The 12,192-nt window shown below is 33.3% G+C and overlaps 1 protein-coding gene across 6 annotated transcripts in view; it reads left to right on the forward strand.

Annotated features, from left to right (window-relative positions):
* LRBA (LPS responsive beige-like anchor protein) overlaps window positions 1-12,192 on the forward strand; it is a 780,253-nt gene that overhangs the window by 571,027 nt on the left and 197,034 nt on the right. For all 6 annotated transcript variants that reach the window (XM_058721178.1, XM_058721180.1, XM_058721181.1 and 3 more), the window contains exons 41-43: window positions 241-358; window positions 2,481-2,583; window positions 7,979-8,094. In XM_058721178.1, the coding sequence (XP_058577161.1) occupies window positions 241-358; window positions 2,481-2,583; window positions 7,979-8,094 (337 nt within the window). The remainder of the gene's footprint in view (window positions 1-240; window positions 359-2,480; window positions 2,584-7,978; window positions 8,095-12,192) is intronic.

Consider the following 12,192-nt stretch of genomic DNA (forward strand, 5'->3'; position numbering starts at 1 on the left):
CTCAAAATATATTTGTAAGTAGATGTTTTATAATTTTCCTCTACTTTTTCATTAAGCTTCCTTTCCATACATTGCAATATGTTTTCTTAGTTTCCCTCCAGATTGTTTCAGTATCTGTTTTTTCAATATTTAGAAATTATTTTTCTCAATAGGGTCTTTTCTATTTTATTCAAGAGGAAAAACAACAAGAAAAAAATTCAACTGCTGTTACTTACTTGGGCTTATTTTTTTTCTCACTAGATCCTGGCATATACAGAAGGGTTGCATGGAAAATGGCTGTTCACAGAGATACGATCAATCTTTTCTCGTCGTTATCTTTTGCAAAATACAGCTCTGGAGATCTTTATGGCAAACAGAGGTAATATGTTTCAGAAGTAAATTGTTATAAAGCTAACCTCCACCTCTTTGGGATTTCATTTTTGAACATACCATATAGTTCCCAGTTAGGTAGTGATTTGTAGTGTAATCTCTGTCATACTGACCTCGTTTTTTGAACCACATGCATCTTCATGGGTTTTTCCCCCTTGACCATTCTTAGAATTATTTGTAGTAATTTTAGTTTTTTGGCCATATCATAGATTAGTGCAAAATTTTCTAAATATGGTGAATAACTAACCATTTAATCAGTTGAAGAGTTTTGGTATTCTCAATATTGCTCTGATGCTTAAACTCCTCCTGGAAGGTGGATGCATTTAGAAAGGGGAGAGGGTAATCAAATGATTCATATATTTATTCAATCTTTTGTCTAATCTATTGCCATTTATAAAGGGACCATCAGAAAATGGTACTCAAGTGTCCTGGTTGCTTTGTATTACATCATTCTTGAAAGAACTAAAATTCAATTTGTGGGTTTAAAATGGAACTTGGTAAAATTCATTAAGACAAGAAGGCGAGACAAGGTGAACTTGAAGTAAAAGCATTGTTGGGTATGAGTGGAGGCATACAAGGGAAAATAATATAAAGCCTAGTGACTTCCTGTGCTTACTCCTTATACATAAGTAGATTAAAGTTTTATTTTCTCTTTCTATAATCTACAAGTTGTTGTTTAAAAAAGTCTACATATAATAATGTATATTCCATGCACACATTATTTTCCCTGTATGGAATCATGTGTCTTTAGAATACAAATTTCTTTAGGTAAAGATGTTTTTCCCTTTCCTATTTGGTCTCCTCTTCTATACATACGTCTTCTTCCTAATGTGAACATTATTTTTTCAGGCAAATGACCAAGTGAATGTTTCATGCTTTAGTTCAGCCTGCATTCTTGCTGTCCCAAAGAGATTTTGTTTCAGTATTACAATATTTATTACTTGCTCATCCTCATTCATTTTTCTCCTTTAAAATTTCTTATGCATCCTTGCTATTGTATGTGTGTTTTTCTTTTGCCTTTCCCCCATGGCCTTGGGTTATCTGCCATAACTTAATGTTAGTTTTGTTGTTGTTGTTTTCCCTATATTCAATGTAATAATGGGTATGTAAGGATGGCATATTAAAAAGATATGTTGGATATGTATATGTCAGTTCCAAATATGTTTTAGATACTTAGTGAATGACCATGTATTTTTTTTACCTGAAACTTCTTGGTAATGTCAGTATTCAAAGCTATACCAAATTGACAAATTTTTTTTGGAGTGAATTTTTTTAAGCTAGGTAGAGAATAAGGATCATTTTCTAGTACTTGAGTACTTACTTCAAGCTTATATATGGTCATGATATTGCAATTCATGTAGTTAAAATTTTAAGACTATCCAATTTGATATCTTCGAACTTTTCTCTCATGATTTTGACTTTCTTATTTTCATATTTCTTAAGGATGGAAATTTATACATGACTATAATTAACATATACTTAATATTTTTATGTATATTTATATGTTTCTTGATATTCTCAAAATGTGTAATTATTGAAATAGAAATGATTAGGAGACATTTAAATTTGACTATTATCTATACAGAAGTGTTTTCCTTTAGGTCATTCTATTTTATGTGAAAATATAAATTAAAAACATAAACATTGTAAAGAGAAATTTTTTAAACTGTTAATTATTGGAAATAAATAAAAGTGACAATTTAGCACCTATATCTGTAGCCTTTGGTGTTAGATTGTTAACTATAAAACTTAAAACCTTAAATATTTATTTATAGAAACTCAAAGATACATATATTTAACTTGTTAAAATTCAGTTTTGTAAATTCAAAGTTGTAGTTAGATAATCTCAGCTTCATTTCACATTAGTGCAACAACAATTTTTAGAACTTCTGACAGCATTTAGAGAAAACTGTTTATGGTTCAGGAGTTTATAAGTAAAATGACTATCACCTCTGGAAAACTAATGCTAAAACTTGATATGCACTATAATAAAAGTAATATGGCAAGAATTGTATACCTTAACTAAGAGTAAATATTTATTAGACCAAGAAGTTAGTTTTCCAAGAAGGAAGCTATATCGTGTTCTAATTTTTAAAAATTACTTTTCATAGTTGCTGTAATGTTCAATTTCCCAGACCCGGCAACAGTAAAGAAAGTAGTTAACTATCTTCCTCGTGTTGGTATTGGAACCAGTTTTGGGTTGCCTCAAACCAGGTACTGTTTTATGAGAAAATTTTGGAAAGTAATCTGTATTAATATTTTTTCTTACTTGTTTTTAAATGCATAACCTTCTGTTGTATGTTTCATAGTAATGATGATTATTAATGCTTTGAGTCAGCTGAACCTCTGTCTGAAAAAACTAGAAAAAGAGGATCAAATGTAAACCAAAGTAGGTTGAAACAAAACATAAACATAAAAGCAGAACATTCATCAAATATGAACAGAAACAGTGGAGAAAAATCAATACAATGAAAAGTTGTTTCTCTGAAAGGATTAATAAATGTAATATATATATAAATATATATGATATATATATAATATATATATTAACTTATATATATTGACTTATGAAGAAGACACAAAGTGCCAACATCAAGAATGGAAGAGGGGATATCACAACAGATCCTATAGATATTAAAAGGAAAATACTGACATATTATGAACAAATCTGTGCTACTTAGACAAGTTAAATGAAATGGACAGATTCCTTAAGAAATAGGTAACGTTAATACCTCTACAGAGGAAAGTGAATTTATAGTTAAAGGTCTTCTGAGCTAGAGAATATTCCTAGCTCAAATGGTTTCGTTGACAAATTCTATAAAACATTTGATGAAAAAATATCATTTCTAAACAAACTATTACAGAAAATAGAAAAGAAGGATAAAATTTTAAAGGTATTCTATGAGACCAGGGTTACATGAATTCCAAACCTACATGAAAGCATTACCAGAAAAGGAAACTACTGATCATCTTGATTGGAAAAGAAGAAATAAAACTGTCTTATCAAATCTGCTTTTCATAGGCTGCTTGAATGTTTGCATGACATGGGTGCTGACTTTCCCAGAGTAAGTGATCCAAAAGAGAATGAGTCAGAAGCCCCAATGTCTTTTTATGACCTACCCTTGATAGGTAGAGTAGGTCATTAATTCTGCTACATTGTATTTATCATAAATGAGTCATTAAATACAGCCCAGGCTCCAGAGAAGAGGAAAGCTCCACTTCTTCAAGTGGAAGATATCAAAGAATTTATGGACATATTTAAAACTAGCACAGGGTATAACTCTTATGCAAAGAGGGCACCAAAATTGGCCTTTCTAGATTATAAGCAATAGTTGCTTTTTAATGCCAGTGAAGATTTTGATTGGATAGTTTTATAATTTAGTGAGGAATTTCAGGTTCAGGATGAACCTTACAACCTTAGAATGACATAGTAAATTTCTTTATGTAAATAGCTTTATTCATCAACTAATATGTGTTATCATACTTGGGAAATCTTAATGATTTTCCACAGTTATTGGAAGCTAGAAGTAGGTTAATTGATTAAATTAGCAATTTAAATAGATCTTAAAAACTTAGAGTGTGCCTGTCATCTAGCAGTGCACAAGATAGATACCATCTTACCCATGCATATTTTAACAAATATGCAAATAAAAAATAAATAATTGTGTAAGTGACAGGAGGGATATAATTAGGGTGTTATAATAATGATTAGTGGAATAGAGATGGGATGGTTTGGATTAGGTGGTCAGAAATATCTTCCTGTGTGACTTTTAAATTTTGATTTGAAAGAACAGAATCAGCTTACCTTTGAAAGAGGGAATAGCATATGCAAAGGCCCTGTAATAAGGTGAAGTTCCTTAAAAAACAAATATGCAAACAAAAGAATGTTTTAAGGAGTGTTGGGAAGCAGATATCATTGGATGTTAGTGATCTTGAGAAGAGAGGGTCAGTTCAGGGACAGGAATTTATTGTGGAAATCCAGGTGGTATTTGGTGCTAATAGTGCAGTTGAAGAGAGACATTCTTGTTTAGAAATTTTGAGGACATACAGTTTGTATGACTTAGAGATTAGTTAGGTAACGAGGATAAGAGAGGGGGTGTCCAGTATGTTTTGCCAAGTTTCAGTTTAACCTGCTGAGTGGCATTTATTGATATTGGGAACAGTGGGGAAGAAATAGTTGTATATATATCTCCCTAAGGGTGGTGTTGGAGTTGTGGAGAGGAGGTGGGTGGACAGATTATGAGAAGTTTAGTTTTAGATCTATTGAGATTTAAACTCCTGAGAGATGTCCCTACTGAAATATTGAATAGGAAGTTCGAGCTCAAGAGAAAAGTATAGTATTTGGGAAACACTTAATGTTGAAAGACTGAATGCTTTCCCCTAAGATCAGGAAGGCTAGAATGTCTCTCATTTTCACCATTTCTATCAATATTATATTGGAGATTTCAGCCTGTACAGCAAGAAATGCAGAGAATGAGGGAGCAATTAAAGACATCCAGATTGGAAAGGGGGGAAAAATGTCTTTATTCCTAGATGACAAAAGAAATGTAAGATTTGTACAATTAAAACTATAAAATATGGCTGATAGAAATTAAAGACCTATCAAATTAACGGAGGCATTCCATATTTATGGATCAGAAGATATTCAGCATGATTAAGATGTCAGTTTTGTCAGATCTATAAATCCAGTGCAATCCCTATCAAAATCTAGCATACTTATTTGGAGATATTGAGAAGCTGAAATGGAATGGATTAGAATTACCAAAATATTGAAACAGAAGAACAAAGTTAGAGGCCTCCCACTACCGGATTTCAAAACAAAAACTAACTATAAAGCCACAATGATCAATATGGTCTGGTGTTTATAAAAAGATAGGCATATAAATCAATGAAATAAAATTGAGACTACAGAAATAAACCCTGCATTTATGATCAGTTATTTTTCAACAAAGGTGCTAATACAATTCAGTGAGGAAAGGATAATCTTTAAATAGTGCTGAGACAATGGATAGTTACATGCAAGAAAATGAACTTCAACACTTACCACACAGCATTCATAAAAAAAATAGCTCAAAGTATGTCATAGAACTATATTTAAGAGCTAAAACTAATTTTTTTTAGTATCAAAGAATTTATGATATAGGAGAAAAGCTTCATGACCCTGGAGTAGGCTAAGAGTTATCAGATTTGACAACAAAAGCATAATCCATAAAAGATAAAATCAAGAAATTGGATTTAATAAAAATTTAAAACTGTTGTGCTTTAAAGGATACCACTAAGTATATGAAAAGAGAAGCTATAGGCTGAGAAAATATTTGTACATAATGTATCTTATAAAGATCTTATATATTCAGAATGTATACAGAACTCTCACAACTCAATAAGTAACCTTAATGAATACAGGAAGAAAAGATTTATTTATTTTTATTTATTTATTTATTTATTTATTTATTTATTTATTTATTTTTTAATATATGAAATTTACTGTCAAATTGGTTTCCATACAACACCCAGTGCTCATCCCAAAAGGTGCCCTCCTCAATACCCATCACCCACACTGCCCTCCCTCCCACCCCCCATCAACCCTCAGTTTGTTCTCAGTTTTTAACAGTCTCTTATGCTTTGGCTCTCTCCCACTCTAACCTCTTTTTTTTTTTTTTTCCCTTCCCCTCCCCCATGGGTTTCTGTTACGTTTCTCAGGATCCACATAAGAGTGAAACCATATGGTATCTGTCTTTCTCTGTATGGCTTATTTCACTTAGCATCACACTCTCCAGTTCCATCCACGTTGCTACAAAAGGCCATATTTCATTTTTTCTCATTGCCACGTAGTATTCCATTGTGTATATAAACCACAATTTCTTTATCCATTCATCAGTTGATGGACATTTAGGCTCTTTCCATAATTTGGCTATTGTTGAGAGTGCTGCTATAAACATTGGGGTACAAGTGCCCCTATGCATCAGTACTCCTGTATCCCTTGGATAAATCAGGAAGAAAAGATTTAAATAGTCATTTCACCAATGAAGGTACACAAATGGCTAATAAGCCATGACAAGTTGCTCAACAATGTACATTAAAACTATAATAAGATACCATTTTACACTCACTGGAATGGTTACAGTAAAGAATATATACAATAGCAAGTATTGGCAGAGATGTGGAAAATTGGAACTCCATATATTGCTTGTTGAAATGGAAAACAATTTGGCAAATTTCTTTAAATTTATTTATGTATTTAGTTTTTAATTTGGCAAATTCTTAAGAAGTTAAACTAAACCCAACTTACAACTCAGCATTTACACCCTTGGGATTCTACAACCCCCCCTCCTCCAAAAATGAAAACATATGTTCATATAAAGACATATTTGTGAATATTCATAGTAATACAAAGTAGAATAATAATAAGAATCTAAAACTGGAAAAAATTTAGATATCCATCAGCTGGTGAATGGATTTTTAAAATGTGGTATATTCCATACTCATAGGCTGGAATACTATTCAGCAATCAAAAGAAATGAATTACTAATCACATGCTGCCACATTGATAAATCTCAAAAACATTATGGTTAGTGAAGAAGCCTGATGCAGACTTCATGATGTAGGATTCCATTTATCTGAAATGTCCAGAAAAGGCAAGTTTATAGAGACAGAAAGCATATTGATAGTTGCATAAAGCTAAGGATAGGAACAGGGATTAACTAAACAGTCACAAGGCAAGTTTTTGTGGTGGTGAAATGTTCTGAAGTACATTGTGGTGATAATCTCACAACTCTAGAAGTTTATTAATAAATCATTGAATAGTATACTTACATGGGTAAATTTTATGGTATGTAAATTATACCTTTGAAAATAACACTGAAAAAAAAATATAGTTACCTTTTCCTTGGTTCTAGACTCTAAATGTAATAATTAATCCTGCCACCTGTTTTCCACCGTTACTTAGTATTAGTTGCATATTTTGTTACTTACATTGCATTCAGAAAACATAGAAAACTTGGTCTTCTATTACTAAGCTGTACAAAAAAAAAATTATAGTTTCTCTTACCTTTATCCCACCCCATGAATACACACCTAAAGAGTTTAGAATCCTTCATTCCCCTGTCATAAAGAGTATATAAGAATAATATTAAATTTAAAATGTACAAATGTATTATCTTTAAGAAAACTATTAATAAAGATGTGCATACAATTTTAGATACATTTCTCAATTACTATAACTCCTTTTATATCCGTAAATCAGTAAGTTGTTAATCATACTATTATTGATCAACACTTATGGAACCTAGATATTAATAATGGCTTACTTTGTTGGGATGAGTACTGGGTGTTGTATTGAAACCGATTTGACAATAAATTATATTTAAAAAATAATGGCTTACTTTAATGCATACAACATGTGTCATGGACCTGTGGCCATTCCAAATCATCTAACCATTAACTGTGCATTGAAATATTTCTTCTATTCATTAGTATAACATGAACAGAACTTTTCACAGTATACAGATATCATTTTGTATATCAAATGTATAGAATAAGCACAGATATTCATTATTTTATGATATAATTAAGCTTAAATCAATTCTACACCAAATTCTGTTTTTTGCAGGCGTATTTCATTAGCTAGTCCACGTCAGCTTTTTAAAGCTTCTAATATGACCCAGCGATGGCAACATAGAGAGATTTCAAATTTTGAGTACTTGATGTTTCTCAACACGATAGCAGGTAATCTGGGCTCACGTTTTGACTTATTTCAAATGATAAATTATTTTTTTGAATGATAGATTATTATTGTGATATTATTTTGAGTACTAGTATAAGTAGCTTACTTTTATTTTCCTTTTTTAAAGTTTATTTATTTATTTTGGGGAGGGCAGAGGGAGAGAGAGAGAATCACCACTGCAGAGCCTGACTCAGGGCTCGAACTCACAAACTGTGAGATCATGGCCTGAGACAAAGTCAGCCGCTTAACCGACTTGAGCCACCCAGGTGCCCCTTACTTTTATTTTCATTATTACTACATGAGTACCTTATCAAGAGTAATTTTGGTAATAGAGTTTATGGTTTTACATATAAACAGCTGGCTATTTGAATAAATTCAAAATGGGTGCACACCCATTATACTTTTTGCAAAAATATAAAATGAAAATTTACAATCTTACTAATATAGTAAGAATGGATGCATTATGGAATAGTAGAAATGAAAAGCCATATAAAATCTTAACCTGTTAATAACTTAATTATGAATATTATATGATGAAACAAAAATGCAACATGGAAAAAAGCAAACTGTGGGTAAAATATTAAGTAAAGGGATACTTATATTATGAGCCATATATGAAAATCTGAAGAGTAAATGGCTCTATGAAAGGTCTATAATTGTGTAGTATTACTGAACATCACCCATTGAAGCACTTACATTTGAAAGAGAGTAAGAATAGAAATGTGTCATTACTTTTCATTTGTGATAACTAGAATGAAGAAAACATTGAATGTGTTTGTGTGACATTTGAGATTCACTTCAACAAACTGACAGTTTGTATTTGAGGCACAAAGATACTGAGAGAAGTTATTTTAAGTATGTATATAAGCATTTACATGATTCTATAGCAAAGGGGTATTCAAAGTGCTATGGGGACTAAAAGGGCAGAGAGAAAGGGAAATTCTGTTATACTCATCCAGTTGATGGGAGTAAGGAAAAAATTAGGAAAGATTTCATGTTCGTATAAGGATGGATTTTACTTTAGGGGCACCTGGGTGGCTCACTCGGTTAAGCGTCTGACTTTGGCTCAGGTCACGATCTCATGGTTCATGGAATCGAGCCCCGCATCTGGCTCTGTGCTGACAGCTCAGAGCCTGGAGCCTGCTTCGGATTCTGTGTCTCTGTCTCTCTTTCTCTCTTTGCCCCTCCCCCACTCACATTCTGTCTCTCTCTCAAAAACAAATAAACATTAAAAAAATTAAAAAGCAAAGGATGGATATTACTTTAGCAGAGGTGGTAGTTGGAGATTAGAGATGATGCCATGTAAAATTGAAGGCATAAGGAAGCATATAAAGATGGGAAAATATGAACTATAGCTAGAGAATGATTAATGGTATAGTTTATATATATGTATATGCATGTGCACATGTAAAGCATGTATTCATAAAAGTATAATGAGAAAGAAAATTAAAAAGTTGTTATGGAGATACATTGTACAAGATTTTCTGTCAGTTTGAGGAGTTAGCAGCCAATTCATTGGGAAGCTTGCAAGATTTTGAACAAATAAATGATATTAGAACTCTATGGAAAATTAACTTGCAGGCAGAATGAAGGATAAACTGGAGTGGAGAGAAACTCGGCAGAGAGCAGAGTTAAGAAGTAATTGTATATAAAAAAGGGGGCTTTCATTAAAGAGGTGACAGTGGGAATTTAAGGATTAAATAACATAAGATTTACAAGGTACAAAACATTTGATATCCAGATGACTGAATGTAGGGGGTAAATGGGAAGAAAGTGTTACAAAAGGCTTCCAGGCTTCTGGCCTGAATCATTAGGAAAATGGTGGTGCCATTAACAGAAAGGAAGTCAGAAAAGATTGATCTAGGGAAAGATGATGATTTTAATGTGTAGCTAGACATCCAAATTAAGATATTAAAAATATTTTTTAGAAGTATTGGTCAAAGAGGGTATTTGGAATTTGGAGATAGGACATGGAATTTCATCTGCATAGATTGGAAATCACCAGGAATTAGTTAAGATTACCAAGACAGATAATACAAAAAGCAGTGAGACAAGGTCTAGGATTGTTCTTGTGCATGGCAAGAAGACAAAGGGAAAGTTAGTAAAGAAGAGAATGAGTGATCCCAGAGTTTATAGACTCTGGGATCTATAGACAGAAAGGTCTTGGTCACTTGTATCAAATGTTATTAGAGAAGTACAAGAGAATTAATAATGAGTACAGGCGATACCTTTAGCTTTGGCATTTGGGAACGTGTTGGTTACCTTTGGGGTTTATTTTATTACTTTAAACTTTATTTTGAGAGAGGGAGAGAGGGGAGAGAGAGAGAGAAAGAGAGAGAGAGAGAGAGAGAGAGAGAGAGAGAGAAGAGAGAGAATGTGACCTGGGGAGGGGCAGAGAGAGAGGGAGAGAGAGAGAATCCCAAGCAGGCTCCTGAGCCTGACGCGGGGTTCGAATTCACAAACCATGAGATCATGACCTGAGCTGACATCAAGAGTTGGGCACTTAACTGACTCAGCCACCACCCAGGTGCCCCTCTAGGGGTTCATTTTAAAAGCAAACAAAAAAGGTTGATTATAAGAACTGAATGGTTGGAGATGAAATGAGAACATTAGATATAGATGATAGTCTTCTTGTCTAATAGTAGAGAGAATGGATTAAGGCAAAGATGAGAAACCATGAAAGGGGGACAGAGAGAAAAAGTAACAGTGCAAGTTACGAGTGAGATAGGCTCGAGCTCAGGTGAAGGAATTACAGCTCACAAAGTATAAAGGCACTGTTAGAGAAGGTTGGAAGAGAGGGAGTATTATGGAAATGGGAATTTAAGGGCTCACATTGAAAAGTCTAAATTTTAGGGGCACCTGGGTGGCTCATTCGGTTAAGCATCCGACTTTGGCTCAGGTCATGATCTCACGGTCAGTGAGTTCAAGCCCCGCGTCAGGCTCTGTGCTGACAGCTCAGAGCCTGGAGCCTGTTTCAGATTCTGTGTCTCCCTCTCTCTCTGACCCTCCCCCATTCATGCTGTCTCTCCCTGTCTCAAAAATAAATAAACATTAAAAAAAAAAAGAAGGGGCGCCTGGGTGGCGCAGTCGGTTAAGCGTCCGACTTCAGCCAGGTCACGATCTCGCGGTCTGTGAGTTCGAGCCCCGCGTCAGGCTCTGGGCTGATGGCTCGGAGCCTGGAGCCTGTTTCCGATTCTGTGTCTCCCTCTCTCTCTGCCCCTCCCCCGTTCATGCTCTGTCTCTCTCTGTCCCAAAAATAAATAAATAAAAAAAATAATAAGTTAAAAAAAAAAAAAGTAAAAAAAAAAAGAAAAGAAAAGAAAAGTCTAAATTTTACCAGTTTAAGGAGGTGTTCATCTCACAGGCAGTTGAGGAAAAGGAATGAAGAAAGATTGAACAATTGTGTTGGACTTAGATATTATGTAACTAATAACTGACAATATTTTTAAGTAGTAGTGAGAGAAAAAGTTAAATGGACCTTTTTAATTAAGCATGTGGTAAGTCAATGAACGCATAGATTGAATGTGCAGCAATAATTAGGAAGCAACATTTATGAAATAGTCTATTCTCATATAGCTTCTTTTGTGCCTAAAAGTGTTTTTTAAATATTTTCCCCAAATACTCTTTTTGAGGAATAGAACCAATAATTTATTTTGGATAGTTTTTATATACCCTAGAAGGTGGGTTGGGTCTTAATGTTGTTTAAGATTTCTTTTATGCTATTATCTGTGATACATATAGGTTCTCATGACACTATGATACATTTCCCAAAAGGCAGTCCAGTAGGCATTTAGTAACTATATAAAGAATTAACCTTACTTAGTAAAAGTCTATTTGCAGTGAGCTGGTGCATACTCTTTTTTTGAAGATATAATAAATTTGATTACCTAAGAACAGACAAGATGATGATTTTACTAACATGTTTACTAACATCTCAATCAGAAGAAGAGGGAAATGGATGGAGAGAATAAAAATATACTGCTTTTTGCCACTTAGTTTGGTTACTTTTTTCTGGGAGAAATTAAAATTGACCAAAATAGGTAGTGACATAATGACCTCTGAATTAAAATTGTCCCAGTTATTCATGTTTTGTTAAGACT

The sequence above is a fragment of the Neofelis nebulosa genome, chromosome 3, assembly GCF_028018385.1.
Source record: "Neofelis nebulosa isolate mNeoNeb1 chromosome 3, mNeoNeb1.pri, whole genome shotgun sequence".
Lineage (NCBI taxonomy): Eukaryota > Metazoa > Chordata > Mammalia > Carnivora > Felidae > Neofelis > Neofelis nebulosa.